The sequence below is a fragment of the Mobula birostris genome, chromosome 15 (assembly GCF_030028105.1).
Source record: "Mobula birostris isolate sMobBir1 chromosome 15, sMobBir1.hap1, whole genome shotgun sequence".
Classification (NCBI taxonomy): domain Eukaryota; kingdom Metazoa; phylum Chordata; class Chondrichthyes; order Myliobatiformes; family Myliobatidae; genus Mobula; species Mobula birostris.
Window position 1 is genome coordinate 51,155,142 of NC_092384.1, and position 17,009 is coordinate 51,172,150.

Here is a 17,009-nt window from a genome sequence, read left to right on the forward strand (position 1 = left end):
CCTTCGAGCCAGCACCGCCATTCACTGTGATCATGGCTGATCATCCACTATCAGTATCCAGTTCCTGCCTTATTCCCATAACCTTTGATTCCACTATCTTTAACAGCTCTATCCATCTCTTTTTTGAAAGCATCCAGAGACCTGGCCTCCACAGCCTTCTGGGGCAGAGCATTCCATATATCCACCACTCTCTGGGTGAAAAAGTTTTTCCTCAACTCCGTTCTAAATGGCCTACGCCTAATTCTTAACTGTGGCCTCTGGTTCTGGACTCACCCATCAGCGGGAACATGCTTCCTGCCTGCAGCGTGTCCAATCCCTTAATAATCTTATATGTTTCAATAAGATCCCCTCTCAGCCTTCTAAATTCCAGTGTATAGAAGCCCAGTCGCTCCAATCTTTCGACATATGACAGTCCCGCCATCCCAGGAATTAACCTTGTGAACCTATGCTGCACTCCCTCAATAGCAAGAATGTCCTTCCTCAAATTTGGAGACCAAAACTGCACACAGTACTCCAGGTGTGGTCTCACCAGGGCCCTGTACAGCTGCAGAAGGACCTCTTTGCTCTTATACTCAATTCCCCTTGTTATGAAGGCCAGCATGCCATTAGCTTTTTTCACTGCCTGCTGTACTTACATACTTGCTTTAAGTGACTGATGTACAAGAACACATAGATCTCGCTGTGCTTCCCTTTTCCTAACTTGACACCATTTAGATAATAATCTGCCTTCCCGTTCTTACCACCAAAGTGGATAACCTCACACTTATCCACATTAAACTGCATCTGCCATGCACCTGCCCACTCACCCAGCCTGTCCAAGTCACCCTGCATTCTCATAACATCCTCCTCACATTTCACACTGCCTCCCAGCTTTGTGTCATCAGCAAATTCGCTAATGTTACTTTCAATTCCCTCATCTAAATCATTAATATATATTGTAAACAGCTGCGGTCCCAGCACTGAACCCTGCGGTCCCAGCACTGAACCCTGCGGTACCCCACTGGTCACCGCCTGCCATTCCGAAAGGGACCCATTAATCGCTACTCTTTGTTTTCTGTCAGCCAGCCAATTTTCAATCCATGTCAGTACTCTGCCCCCAATACCATGTGCCCTAATTTTGCCCACTAATCTCCTATGTGGGACTTTATCAAAGGCTTTCTGAAAGTCCAGGTACACTACATCCACTGGCTCTCATAAAATCAGAATTAGGCCATTTGGCCCATCGAGTCTGCTCCATGATTCAATCATGGCTAATCCTTTTATTCCTTCCTCACCCCACTCCTCAGCCTTCTCCCTGTAACCTTTGATGCTGTGGCCAATCAAGACCCTATCAATCTCTGCTTTAAATATCCCAATGATCTGGCCTCCACAGATGCCTGAGGTAACAGACTCTATAAATTCACTACCCTCTGGCTAAATAAACCTCTGCATCCCTGTTTTAAATGGACGCACCTCTATCCTGAGGCTGTGTCCTCTTGTCCTAGATTCCCTCACCAATTGAAACATCCTTTCCACATCCACTCTGTCTAAAAGATTTCAATGAGAGTCCCCCTCAACCTTCTAAATTTCAACGAGTCCAGGCCCAGAGCCATCAAAAGTTCCTCGTATGATAACCCTTTCATTCCCGGAATTATCCTTGTGAACCGCCTCTGGACCCTCTCCAATGCCAGCACCTGTTTTCTTAGATAAGGAGCCCAAAACTGTTCACAATACTCAAGGTGAGGTGTTACTAGTGCCTTCTAAAGCTTCAGCATGACACCCTTGTGCTTATTATATGCTAGACCTCTTGAAATGAATGCTAACATTACATTTGCACTCCTCACCACCGACTCAATCTACAAGTTAACCATTAGGGTGTTTTGCACAAGGATCCCCAAGTCCCTTTGCACCTCAGGTTTTTGGATTTTCTCCCCGTTTAGAAAATAGTCCCAACATTTATTTCTTCTAACAAAGTGCATGACCATGCATTTTTCACATTGTATTTCATTTGCCACCTTCTTGCCCATTCTCCTAACCTGTCTAATCCTACTACAGCCTTCCTATTTCCTACCCACCCCTCCACTAATCTTCACGTCATCTGCAAACTTGGCATCAAAGGCATCTATTCCATCATCAAAATCATTGATATACAGCATAAAAAGAAGTGGTCCCAAAACTGACCCCTGCGGAACACCACTAGTCACTGGCAGCCAACCAGACAAGGATCCTTTTATTCCCACTCGCTGCCATCTTCCAATCAGCCAATGCTCTAACCATGCCGTAACTTTCCTGTAATACCATGGGCTCCTAACTTGGTAAGCAGCCTCATGTATGGCACCTTGTCAAAGGCCTTCTGAAAGTCCAAATATACAACATCCACTGCATCTCCTTTATTTACTCTACTTGCAATCTCCTCAAAGGGTTCCAACAGGTTTATCAGGCAAGATTTTCCCTGATGGAACATGCTGACTTTGTCCTATCTTGTCCTGTGTCACTAAGTACTCCATTATATCATCCTTAACATTTTCCCAACCACAGAGGTCAGTTTAACTTTTCCTCTCTGCTGTTTCCCTCCTTTCTTAAAGAGTGGAGTGACATTTGCAATTTTCCAGTGCTCCGGAACCATGCAAGAGTCCAGTGATTCTTGAAGGATCATTACTAATGCCTTCAGAATCTCTTCTGCTATCCATTTCAGGACACTAGGGTGCAGTTCATCTGGTCCGAGTGATTCATGTACCTTTAGGTCTTTCAGCTGTTTGAGCACCTTCTCCCATGTCATACTAACTACACTCACTTCTCTTCCCTCACATCCTTGAATACCTGGCACACTGCTAGCATCTTCCATAGTGAATACCGGTGCAAAATACTCATTTAGTTCATCTGCCATCTCCTTGTTCCCTGTTGTTATTTCTCCAGCCTCATTTTTAGAGGTCCTATATCCATTCTCATCCCTCTTATTTTTTTTACATACTTGAAAAAGCTTTTACTAACCACTTTGATGGTGATTGCTAGCTTGCTTTCATATTTCATCTTTTCCCTCCTAATGGTTCTTTCAGTTGCTTTCTGCAGGTTTTTAAAACTTACCCAATCCTCCAACTTCCAGCTAATGTTTACTTTGCTGTATGCCCTCTCTTTTGCTTTTACAATAGCTTTGATTTCCCTTGTCAGCCACAATTGTACTATTTTGCAACTTGAGTATTTCTTGTTTTTGGAATACATCTAACCTGCACCTTACTCATTTTTCTCAGAAACTCACCCCATTGCTGCTCTGCTGTTATCTCCTTCCAATTTACTAAATCCACTCTCATACCACTATAACTTCCTATAGTGCACTGAAATACTGCTTTGTCAGACTTTAATTTCTCCCTATTAAATTTGAAGTTGAACTCAATCATTATGATCACTGCATCCTAAGGTTTCCTTTACCTTAAGGTCCCTAAACCGCCTCCAGTTCATTCCATAATGCTCAGTCCAGTAAAGCTGATCCCCTGGTAGGCACAATGACAAACTGCTCTAAAAAGACATTTCATAGGCATTCAGCAAATTCATTCTCTTGAGATCCATTTTCAACCTGATTTTCCCAAACAACCTGCATGTTAAAATCTCCCATGACTATCATAACCATGCCCTTTTGACACGGCTTTCCTATTTCCCACTGTAATCTGTAGTCCATATCCCAGCTACTGTTGGGAGACCATCAGGATCCTTTTACCCTTGCCGTTTCTTAACTCAACCCACAACTTCCGATCCTACGTCACGTTGTTCTAATAATTTGGTGCCATTCTTCCCCTCTGCCTACTTTCCTATCCCTCCAATACAATGTGTAAACTTGTTCATTCAGCTCCCAACTACAACCAACCTTCAGCCACGATTCAGTGATTCAACGATATGCTACCCTTCTTGATTCTTCATTCCTAATGCACTGATACTCACTCTGCTGGCTGCAATTTTGTCCTATCATCTGCCTGCCCTTCCTGACAGCCTGACTGTATTCCATTTTTGCTTTTTTTTAAACCATCCATCCTATCCCGATTCCCTTCAGTCCGGTTCCCTCCCCCAGCCAAATTAGTTTAAGCCCTCTCCAACAGCTCTAATAAACCTGCCCACAAGAATATTGGCCCCCTCAGGTTCAGGTGCAACCCGTCCCTCTTGTACAGGTCATACCTTCTCCAGAAGAGATCCCAATGATCCAAGAACTTGAAGCTCTGCCCCCTGCATCAGCTTCTTAGCCATGAATTTATCTGCAGAATCATCCTGTTTCTACTCTCACTGGTGTGTGACACAGGTAGCAATCCAGAAATTACTACCCTGGAGGTCATGCTTCTCAGCTTTCTGCCCAGCTCTCCAAATTCTCTCATAATGACTTTCTGCTTTTCCATCCTATGTCATTGGTACCAATATCTACCAAGACATCTGGCTGCTCTCCCTCCCTCTCCAAAAACCTGTGGACACAATCTGAGATGTCCCTGACCCTGGCACCTGGGAGGCAACATACGATCTGGGTGTCCCATTCATGTCTACGTAATCTCCTGTCTGTTCCTCTGACTATTGAATCCTCTATCATACCTCTCCCTTCTTCTCCCTCCTTCCCTTCTGCACCATGGACCCATAATCAGTGCCAGTAACTCAGTCTCTGTAGCAATCCCCTGGGAGGTCACCCCCACAACAGTATCCAAAACGGTATACTTATTATTAAGGAGAATGGCCACAGGGGTGATCTGCGCTAACTGTCTATTCACATTTCCATTTCTCCTGACAGTCACCCAGCTACTCGCCTCCTGCAGCTTAGGGGTGACTACTTCCCTGTGACCCTGATCGATGATCTCCTCACTCTCATCACCTGCACTTCACCTGGGAGCTTTCCGCGTGCCTTGCTGAATTTTCCAAATGTGACGTCATGTCAGCACTCAAAAAAATTTCAGATTTTGAAGGTTTTTGGATTTTGGATTTTCACATAAGGGGTACCCAACCTGCAATTCTTGAATGCCCATTGATAGCAAAAGCATCTACCCTGTTGAAGCCCCTCAGAATGTTCCCTTTGCAAATATGTTCTCACTCTGAATGAACACCCTAAACAAACTCTAGGCTGGAGAGTTTAAGACACAGTACATTCTCCATATGGGAGAAAAAAGCAGAGAGGCTGCTGCACTGTCAGAATTAGTGATGAAAGCCGTCAGATAAACACATGGCACCTTTGGAAGAATCAGTCATGTGCCCTTTCCTTTGTAGCGATCTGCACACAGTAGGATACGTTAATGCCCGTTTTAAGTTTTCTTAATTTACTTAGTCAGTTTCCTGGCCAAAAGAAGATTAAGTGCAGTTATTCCTGTGAATAGATGATATTGTGTAACTGATGTAAACGCAGTAGGAACTGTATTATTGGATGTGGAAACTTCTTCATTAGCCTGCTTGTCCAAATAATCATTGCAAAAATTAAATAACGTGGCTGCTTATTTGAAATGGTGGTTCTTGGGAGACAAGACCTTTCACTGATCTTACAGAAAACACACAAATTCAAAAGCTTCAGAGGAAACAAGTGAAACTTTTTGGCAGCAAAGTGCAGTAGAATTGTAACATTTGATCCATCCGAACACGCTGGATCAACAAACATACATTAAGAGTAGGAATAATCTATTGAGGCAAAAAAATCAAGATTCACTGTCATTTAATTGTCTCAATCTCAATTCAGAAATAAGACAAAACAAAATGTTCCCCTTACCTGGTGTAGCTCCTTCTACCACCCTGCCATAGAAAGTTGGATCAACAAATTGTGGCTTATTATCATTCATATCAATGACTTCGATGACAACATCCACTGCATCTTCAAGTTGAACCCCATTTTCATCTAGTGCATGAGCTAACAGCTATTTCAGTGAGATAAGAATATTGGTTGTTAGGGTACAATAGCTTCAAAAGTACTGCAATAAGAAACATTCATTCAATATTGAACCAGAAACCCAAGACGTTTAAAAGTTGTGTGTTGGTTAGTTGGTTCACAATGGATTGAAAGACCCATGTCCATTTCACCTTGACTATTAACAAGTCAGTTATTATCACAAAGACGCAGGTCTGGATTTTGCTTTGCACAGCACCTCCCTCTGATCAGTGAAAGATGATTACAAAAATACTGTACTTAATTCAGAAGCCTGAATTTAGATCCTTTCTGATCATGATTACCAAAAATCAGTTCTCCACCAACAAACAGCAGTCATTAAAGTGTCCTCACAGTGAGAAAATCAGAAAGAAAAACAGACAAATTAATCTGTTGTGGTGCAAAATTGAAATCATTATATGCTTCAGTTGAAGTATAAACAGAAATATGCCATGAATAAATGTTTCCATCTTAAAACCAATTACACTTCGGCAGAGTTTACCAAATGCAGGAATGGCTTAGTAAACTAAATCAAACTCACTTGTCTTTCACTCAACAACAGAATTTGATGAAACTGTATAATTGACACATATCTCCAGTATTTCCCTTGATTCTGCTGGAGAAATCTGTCAACAGCTGTTTGTGGAGAAGCTCACTGATCACCAGCAGCAACTTGAGATAAACTGTGTATCCACCTAATTGCAAATACTGTGAACTTTCCTGCAGTTATTACATCCATAAAATGCAGGCCAGTGAGTTAATATGAAACCACTGAACCCTAAAGACTTTTGTAATCATTCAGTGTTATTGTAATAAATTACTCCTTTCAAAAAATCAGTTGGGAGAGTTAAAGGAAATGGTATACAAACTATACATTTATTTTATGTTGTTTTTCAAAAATATGAATGCATTCGTGCTGCTAAAGCTATAATTTTGACCCAATGTAACACACACATAATACTGGAGAAAATCAGCCGATCAGACAGCACCTATGGAAATGAATAAACAGCCAATGTTTCAGATCGAGACTCTTCTTCAGGACTAGATAGGGTGGGGGAAGATGCCAGAGTAAAAAGGTGGGCGTAAGGGAAGGAGGACAAGCTAGAAGAGGGTAGGTGAAGCCAGGTGGGTGGGAAAGGTAAAGAGCTGGAGAAGAGGGAATCTGACAGGAGAGGAGTGGACCATGGTAGAAAGGGAAGAAGGAGGGCCGTCGGAGGAAATGATAGGCAAGTAAGAAGTGGTGAAAAGCCCGAGTGGGGAAAAAGGAAAGGGTAGGGGGAGGAGAAAAGGAAAATTACCAGAAGGAAAAATCAATGTTCATGCCATCAGGTTGGAGGCTACCTAGATGGAATATGAGCTGTGGCCTCTCCACCCTGAGAGCTTCCTCATTGTGGCAGAAGAGGGGCCCATGGACTGAAATATCAGAACGGGAATGGGTAGAAATTAAAATGTTTGACCACTGGGAAATTCCACTTTTTGCAGAAGGAGCAGAGGTGCCTGCCAAAGCAGACTCCCAATTTACATCAGTTCTGACGAATGTAGAGGATATCGCATTGGGAACTCCAGATACAATAAACAACTCCAACAGATTTACAGGTGATTTGTGCCCTCACCTGGAAGGACTGTTTGGGGTCCTGAACGGAGGTGAGGGGGGAGGTGAATGGGTGGGTGTAACATTATTATCCAATATGCAATGATAGAGCTGATGAATTAGCATGGGAAAGGGCAAGAAGGTTTTGATAACAAATTACAGCAATAACCATCTGATACTGTGATCTGTCCAAACAAGTGTTGTCCCTCAAATTTTAAGGTCAGTTATTTGAGCAACATTATACTTACATTGTGTGAATCAAGAATCAGTCTTGTACAGAGAAATAATTGAGAACAAAGTTAACTTTCTACTATAAATCACTGTGGTACAGGAAGGATTATAATTAATGAAACTCACTTTGTATTTGTCTCTTTCTTCTCTGTCTAAAGGTTTATGCACATAAATTTTACCATCGTCTCTATTTATAGAAAAAATGCCGACAGGTGGCTGATTGGCTCCTGGGCCTGTTATAGTGTAAAGTACAGTTGTTTCTTTTTGCCGATCGGACTTGATCTGTTCAGAGGAAAAAGAAATGTCAGCATAATATTCACAGGCACATTGTGACAAGTCAGAATAAAATACCCATTAATGTATCGACAAACAAGAGAAAATCTGCAGGTGCTAAAAAATGCTGGAGGAATTTAGAAAGACAGGATAAAATACCCATTAAAGTAACATTCAGTGTGAATTACCTCAAGGCATCACAGTAAAGCACTGAAGGTTAAGAAGCAAAAATCCCGTATTTAATTCAATGTCTTTTCTAAATTGCCTGAATTAGGTTGAGAGAGCTAGGTGAAGTATGCGCAGTATCATCTCCTCATAAATATTCCAACAACCCTGGCTGAAAATCAGGGGATCCAAGTCAAGGGGATGCAAGCTGGGGAGAACAAAGAGGTGATGGGTTTCCTGGTGAGAAGAAGAAATAGAAAGAGTTCCGAATTTGGGGGCAGGGGTAAATGTGACAGTTGTGACAGAAAGTGAGAGCAGGATTAAATGGGGAGATTAGAACATCTCCAGCTAATTTTGGCTCCAAAGAATAACTTTTGTTCTTTATTGCTGGACACCCCCAAGCACCAGTTGGCTAATAACCAACTCATTGTGGAACCAGGATTTCAAACATATTATATCACTCATTTGTAGATCTGACATATGTTCTGCACAAGTGATGTTTCAAAAGGTAGGTGGAAGAGACAGAAAGAAAGATGAGGGGGTAAAGTGAGCTTAACAAGAGTGAAATCTGGTCAATTAAAACACTTTACAGAGAGCTTTTCTTAATATTTACAAAAAACAGCTTATTTTATAAATATACAGGATACGCTAAGGCAGAACTTGCAAGATGTAGCAAAATTAACCTCTCAAATGTAATTCTAAGAAAAAAGAAATGAGTTACTCAGTAATGCAAAATATATGAATACATTAAACTGAGAAATATGACTTCAGAAGTAGGATCATCTGCACCTCAGTCTTCTAACCATTACTTCCCTGAAGTTTTTAAACAGAAATATAAAAAAAAATTTGTATCAAAAACACAAGAAGATCTACAAATGCTAGAAATCCAAAGCAACACACAAAATGCTGGAGGAACACAGCAGGTCAGGCGGGATCAATGGAAAAGGGTAAACAGTTAATGTTTTGGACTGAGATCCTTCTTCAGGAATGTTTGATTAACATAATTAGAATGTTTCCCAATTATTTGCAAGCCACCCAAGAAATCTGTGTCATTGACAATTCAAATTCAAATATAGCAAATATACTTTTCTTTCTGAATAGTTCTCTGAACACAATGATTGGGCTCACTGTACATGTGAAGAATTTTTTTTGATTGCGATACAGTGTGGAATATGTCCTTCTGGGACTTTGAGCCGTGGTGCTCAGCAACACGACATTTAACCCTAGCACAATCACAGGACAGCTTACAATGACCAATTAACCAACCAAATGGTATGTCTTTTGACTGTGGGAGGAAACCAGAGCACCCAGAGGAAACCCACACAATCACAGGGAAAACAGACAAACTCCTTTCAGACAGCAATGGGAATTGAACCTAAGTAAAGCATTGTAAGTGCAAATGTAAAACCGTAAATGCAGATTTAGGGTAAGTAGAAACACAGAAAAGCCACACTTTCATTCCACTTACTTGCAGAAATTCTTAAACTTGGGGGTTATTTGATTGTTTATTGCAAATTTTAACGATTTAGTGTATTTGTCAACATGTTTATCAATCCGGCAGGAGCAAATTTTGTTGGGAATGAATGATAAGGGTGGAGCACAGAGGCAGGGAAGGAGTGCAAGGGGCAGAGGGATGTCATGAAATTTGTTTTTGTTTTGCAGCAGTACAGTGTGATATATAAAATTACTGCAATACTGTGCAAAACCACCTCGCTAAATAGAAGTGCCTAAGACATTTCACAGTACAGTACTGCACTTGCTGCTTCCTTGCTTCTGATGTCTACACTCCTTATTCTTTATTCCAAATGTTACCAGAAGCTTGAACTGAATCAAAATGATAACAGTTTGATTCAATCCCAAAGCAGAATTCCACTACAATTTGAACTATAAAGACAAACCTGTGCAAGGTACTTCGGGAATGGGCCTTGCTCATTTTCTGAATGCTTGATAACTAGAATCATCCAATCTCGCTTCCTTCGTCTCAACGCAGAATGAGAAAACCGTGAAGGCCACATGAACACTGGTACATCTGACTTGTCCTCTGCAGAACCTTTCACCTGTAACTCAAAAATCAGAAGGGAGGTTACAATAAGTTTACTACTTGTCTACTATAACAGGTCAGCAGCAGATGTCATTTCATTGACTCTTCACTCAATCCTGGATCATCTGCACAGCAAATCTACATACTACATCAGGATGCTCTTCATTGTCCACAGCTCAGCATTCAATACTATCATCCCCTCAAAACTAATCAATAAGTTTCAATTCCTAGGCCTCAAAACCTCCTTGTGCAATTGGATCCTCCATTTCCTCACTTGCAGACCCCAGTCAGTTTGGATTGGCAACAACATCAGTAGTTGGGAAATTGTTGGAATCAACTGTTTGGGATGAGATTATGAAATACAGGGAGGCTCATGTCAAGACGGGCCAAAGCCAGCATTGTTTCCTGTAAGGAAAAACCTGCCTGACTAATCTACTGCAATTTTTTGAACAAATTACAAGCAGGGTAGACAAAGGAAAAATTGCAATGGATGTGGTGTACTTGGATTTTCAGAAGGCCTTTGACAAGGTGCCACACATGAGGCTACTTAGCAAGATAAGAGCCCATGGAATTACAGGCAAGTTACTAGCATGGGTGGAGCATTGACTGGTCGGCAGAAAACAGAGAGTGGGAATAAAGGGATCCTATTCTGGCTGGCTGCCGGTTACCAGTGGAGTTCCACAGGGGTCAGTGTTGGGACCGCTGCTTTTTAAGATATATGTCAACGATTTGGATTATGGGATTAATGGATTTGTGGCTAAATTTGCACTGGAGGAGTGGGTAGTACTGAGGAAACAGAGAGGCTGCAGAGAGACTTAGATAGTTTAGGGGAATGGGCAAAGAAGTGGCAAATAAAATACATAGTTGGAAAGTGTATGGTCATGCAGTTTGGTGGAAGAAATAAACGGGCAGACTATTATTTAGATAGGGAAAGAATTCAAAATGCAGAGATGCAAAGGGACTTGGGAGTCTTTGTGCAGGATACTCTAAAGGTTAACTTCCAGATTGAATCGGTGGTGAAGAAGGCGAATGCAATGTTGGCATTCATTTCTAGAGGTATAGAATATCAGAGCAGGGATCTGATGCAGAGCCTCTATAAGGCACTCGTGAGACCACACTTGGGAGTATTATGTGCAGTTTTGGGCTCCTTATTTTAGAAAGGATATACTGACATTAGAGAGGGTTCAGAGAGAATTCACGAGAATGATTCCAGGAATGAAAGGTTTACTGTATGAGCAGTTCCTGAGCTGTATTCCCTCGAGTTCAGCAGGATGAGTGGGGACCTCATAGAAACATTCCAAATGTTAAAAGGCCTGAACTGATTAGATATGGCAAAGTTATTTCCCATGGTAGGGGAGTCTTGGACAAGAGGGCATGACTTCAGGATTGAAGGACATCCATTTAGAATAGAGATGCAGAGAAATTACTTTAGTCAGACAGTGGTAAATCTGTGGAATTTGTTGCCATGTGTGGCAGTGGAGGCCAAGTCATTGGGTGTATTTAAGGCAGATACAGATAACTTCATGATTAGCCAGGGCATCAAAGGGTATGGGGAGAAGGCGGAGGAGTGGGGTTGTATGGAAGAATTCGATCAGCCCATGACTGAATAGTACAGCAGACTCGGTGGGCTGCCTGGCCTACTTCTACTCCTATATCTTATGGTCTTAACATCTCCTCCACAATCTCACTCAGCACAAGCGCTATAAGGCCGTGTGCTTCCATCCCCCCCCCGCCCTCAACCCCACTGTATGCTTATGACTGTGAGGCTAAACACAGTTCTAAAGCCATATTTACATTTGCGAATGATACCACTGTCGTAGCCCAAGTCAAGGGTGGTGACAAATTAGTATAAAGGAGGGAGATTGAAAATCTGGCTGAGTGGTGTCACAACAACCACCTCTCTCAATATCAGCAAGACCACAGACATAATTATTGACTACCGGAGGAGAACACCAGAGTTCCATGAGCCAGTCTTCATCAGGGAATCAGAGGTGGAGAGTTTCTGTAGCTTTAAATCCTCATTATTATCATTTCAGTGGATCTGTCCTGGGTCCAGCAAGTAAGTGCCATGATGAAGAAAGCACAGCACCCACTTTACTTTCTTAGAAGTTTGCAAAGATTTGGCATGTCCTCTAAAACTTTGACAAACTTCTACAGATGTGTGGTGGAGAGCATAATGACTGGCTGCATCACAGCCTGGTCTAGAAGGGGCAATGCCCTTGTACAGAAATACCTACAAAGATATTGGATATGGCCCATCCATCACAGATAAAGCCCTTCCCACCATTGAGCTGTCATAGGAAAGCAGCATCCATTGTCAACAACCTCCACCATCCAAGTCATGCTTTCTTCTTGCAGCTGCCATCAGGAAAGTACCAAAGCCTCAGGACCCAAACCAGCAGGTTCAGGAACAGTTAATACCCCTCAACCATCAGGCCCTTGAACCAGAGGGGATAACTTCACTAGCCTCGTCAATCAATTGTTCCCAGTGTACTGGACTCACTTTCAAGGACTTGTCATCTTAAATTCTCAAAATTTATTGTTCATTTATTTACCTATCTATTTATCTATCTATTTATTTATCTCCTTTGTCTTTCTGTATTTGTAGTTTTCTTTCACATTAGTGATTGTCTGTCCTGTTGGGTGTGGTCTTTCAATGACTCTATTGTGTCTCCTTTATTTACTGTGATCGCCTGCAAGAAGATGAACCTCAGGGTTGTATATGATGACCTTTATGTACTTTGATAATAAATTTACTTTAAACTTTGACATAAATGTTTCTAACTGGGCCTCAATAACCCCGTCTGCAATGGGATCCTGCATTTGCTCTCGTGCCAACCTCAGTCAGCTCGGATTGGTAAAAACACCTCCTCCACAATCTCCATCAGCATCGGTGCTTAGACCCTGCTCTACTTGCTTTACACCTGTGACTGTGTGGCTCAGTACAGTTCCAACACCGTATGCAAGTTTGCTGATGTCACCTCTGTTGTGAGCCGTATCAAAGGTGGTGATGAACCATCAGAGAGGAGGGAGATTGAAAATCTGGCTGAGTGCTGTATATCAACAAACTCTCACTCAATGTCAGCAAGATCAAGGAACTGATTGTAGAATTCAGGAGAGGGAATCCAGAGATCTGTGAGCCTGTCATCATTGGAAGATCAGAGAGGGAGAGGGTCAGTAGCTTTAAATCCCAGTGTGTCACTATCTCAGAAGACCTGTCCTGGACCCATCATATAAATATAATTACAAAGAAAGCACAACAGTGCCTCTACTTCCTCAGGAGTCTGCGGGGATTCAACACGTCATCAAAAACCTCGACAAACTTCTATAGATGTATAATGGAAATGTACTGACTGGCCACATCAGCCTGGTATGGGAACACTAATGCCTTTGAACATTAAATCCTACAAAAGGTTGTGGATTCAGCCCTCCCAACCATTGAGCACATCTACATGAAACACTGCCGTAAAAAAGCAGCATCCATCATCAAAGATCCTCATCCCCCAGACCATGCTCTCATCTCACTGCTGCCATCAAGTAGAAGGTAACAGAGCCCCAGGACTCACACCACCAGGTTCAACAACAATTACTACCCCTCCACCATCAGACTCTTGAACAAAAGGGGATAACTACACTCGTCTATTGAGGTGTTCCCACAAGCAATCATCTCAATTTAAGGACTCATTATCTTGTTATTTCATGCTCTCGTTATTTATTGCTATTTATTTATATTTGCAGCTGCACAATTGTCTTCTATGCTCTTGCTCTTTTATTGATCCTGTTTACAGTTACAATTCTATAGATTTGCTGAGTATGCCCGCAGGAAAAAGAATCTCAGGGTTCTAGGTGCTGACATGTATGTTCTCTGATGATAAATGTTACTTTGAACTTTGAAATAAGTGTTTCTGCATTAAAAACCATGAATGCTGCATTTCATGACAACATTCATTCAGGTGGGAATTTTCCCATTCATCAATTCACCAAAACTCATTAAAGTAATTGTTTAAAAGCTCCATAACATTTCAATGCTTTGGCATTTACTTTGGTCATGACTATTTATCCATTCATCCCAAAATCTCTGTTTAAAGTACCTTGTCACCATTTACTAGCACGGTAACAACTGTTCTCCATGTATCTTCTGCCTTGCTCGATGCAATGATGATAAAGCTGGTTTGGTTTGTTGATGGAATGTCACTAACAAGAACCCTTCCATCAGATTCCACTTGTAAAGAGGGATCATCCGTATGGAATTTCAGGCCATTCTGTTCATTGCAGTTGAAGTGAACTACAAAAATAAAAAGGAAAATAACACATAAGCAGATTATCATCCAAACACCATTCCTGACTGATTGGTTTTACAGAAGAAAAACCTTCACACAAACTACAAATGTTGTATTATAACAATGTACTTTGTGCTTGGATGTAATGGACTTTGCACATTCTAACCATATGTCACAAGGGACAAAGATTTACCTTCTCATTCCCCATATTTCACTGTGTTGATTAACCCTCCCACAATTTTCATCAGATTTTTTAGAATTAGAATTAGAATTTATTTAAATCTTACATCACGAGAATGATTCCAGGAATGAAAAGGTTACCGTATGAGGAACGTCTGGCAGTTCTTGGGCTGTATTCCCTGGAGTTCAGGAGCATGATGGGGGGCTCTCATAGAAACATTCTGAATGTTAAAAGACCTGAACAGATTAGATATGGCAAAGTTATTTCCCATGGTAGGGGATTCAAGGACAAGAGGGCACGACTTCAGGATTGAAAGACGTTCATTTAGAACTGAGATGCAGAGAAATTACTTTAGTCAGAGGGTGGCAAATCTGTGGAATATGTAGCAACAAGTGGCTGTGGAGGCCAAGTCATTGGGCGTATTTAAGGCAGAGCTAGATAGGTTCCTGATTAGTCAGGGCATCAAAGGATAAGGGGTGAAGGCAGGGGAGTGGGGATGTCTGGAAGAATTGGATCAGACCATGATTGAATAGTGGAGCAGACTCGATGGGCTGACTGGCCTACTTCTGCTCCTATGTCTTATGGCTTTGTGGACACTGGGGGAGAGGTTGCTACCCTGGCACCACTGTGTCAGGCTGTCAACACAGTTAATGTTCTACACAGAAGTGATAGAAGTGACAGATTGTTGGATTAAAAGCATAACAGTACTGGACAGCATGTAGACTCCCACACAACTTGTTAAGCTAACTATAGTATTATCATACTACTAAACATGAGCAGGGACAACTGTCCTGATGAAATCTGGATATGGGGTATGAACAGTAATGGAAACCATACCAACATGTACCTTATACACATTCTTTTTAAACGAGTTCTCTTTATGTTTTGTGATGAAAATCATACACATATATATGGCTAGTGTGCAACAGATTTCAAGACAATAGGAAACAATGTATATACAAGTCAGGAGGAGCAGTACTTGGCAGATGCATGGACTGCACGCCCGAGGTGTGGATAGCAGTCAGCAGCAGCCAGGGGGCATGTACTCAATACGGGAGAAGATAGGCCTGGCCCGGGCTACAACACTGCAGAATACCATGGCATAGTAAACATTTGTAACTCAAGTTTCAGGAACCAGTAACACAAATCACAGGCAACCCCTATGAATCTTCACCTTTGTTTCCAGACTGGTCTGAATTCACTCTCCTCAGCAACTGATAGGAAGGGAAGGAGAGGCCAATATTAGCATCATGATGAAACAGTACATGTTGAACAAAATGGCGTAAATGGGTACTGGATTTGGCTCAGGACTCATTCTTTTAATAATACAACCACAGGATAAGTAGCAGCAAAAAAAAGGCTATTTGGCTTCTCGTGCCTGCTCCACCATTCAATACGATAATGGTCCTTCCTATCACCCTTATTCCCATCGACATCCAAAAAGTATCAATCTTTGTCACTGATAGTGACTTTATTATGGTCACAGGCACTGAGATACAGTGAAAATCTGTTTGCATGCCATCACTATAGATCATTTCAGAACACAAGTACATCGAGGCAGTTGAAAGGGAAAAGCGCAAAAGAATGCAGAATTTAATGCAACAGTTTCAGAAAAAGTGCAGTTCAGGCAGACTAAAAGGGAACAAAGACCAGGTGGCAACTCCAGTGCACTGTGTGTGTTGCTTTGGATTTCCAGCATCTGCAGATTCATGTCTTTTTGAAGGGCCACAATGAGGTGGATTGTGAGATCAAAATAAGAGCCTTTTAACAGCAAGGTAAAAGCTGATCTTGAGCCTGGTGGTGAGTTTTCAAGATTTTGTATCTTCTAGCCAATGAACGAGGGGAGAAGAGAGAATGAGACAGGTAGGAGGGGTCTTTGATTATGCTGCTGCTTTCCTGAGGCAGTGGCAAGTGTCGACGTAGGCAATGAAGCGGAGGCTGGTTTTCATGAGGGACTGAGCTGTGTCCATAACTCTGCAATGTCTTGTGGTCTTGGCCAGAGTGGTTGTCTTACCAACCTGTGATGCCTCCTGATAGAATGGTTCCTATGGTACATCTCTAACAACTGGTGAGGGCCAACTAGTTCATGCCAAATTTATTTAACTGGGGGGGGGGCGGTGCTTCCTTGGCCAGAGTGCTGATGTGATGGGACCAGGACAAGTTATGACCAAGATATTCAATACACAAGATAAATTATATACATAGATTGATTGTATATCCATAAAGTCACACTGAGATGCACACAAGATGACTGACAGGTAATAATAAAGTGGTGGTGGAATTAGTGGGTGGAGGTGATGATCAGCCTTACTGCTTGGGGAATGTAAATGTCTTTGTGTCTGGTAGTCCTGGCATAGATGCTACGTAGCCTCCTCCCTGGTGGCAGTGGGAGAAGC

General features: G+C 41.9%; 1 protein-coding gene across 2 annotated transcripts in view; it reads right to left on the reverse strand.

Moving 5' to 3' along the window:
• LOC140210628 (cadherin-1-like) overlaps positions 1 to 17,009 on the reverse strand; it is a 59,147-nt gene that overhangs the window by 32,576 nt on the left and 9,562 nt on the right. For both annotated transcript variants that reach the window (XM_072279759.1, XM_072279760.1), the window contains exons 3-6: positions 14,244 to 14,437; positions 10,010 to 10,168; positions 7,800 to 7,955; positions 5,699 to 5,843 (exon numbers count right to left, since the gene is read on the reverse strand). In XM_072279759.1, coding sequence (XP_072135860.1) covers positions 5,699 to 5,843; positions 7,800 to 7,955; positions 10,010 to 10,168; positions 14,244 to 14,437 — 654 coding nt within the window. The remainder of the gene's footprint in view (positions 1 to 5,698; positions 5,844 to 7,799; positions 7,956 to 10,009; positions 10,169 to 14,243; positions 14,438 to 17,009) is intronic.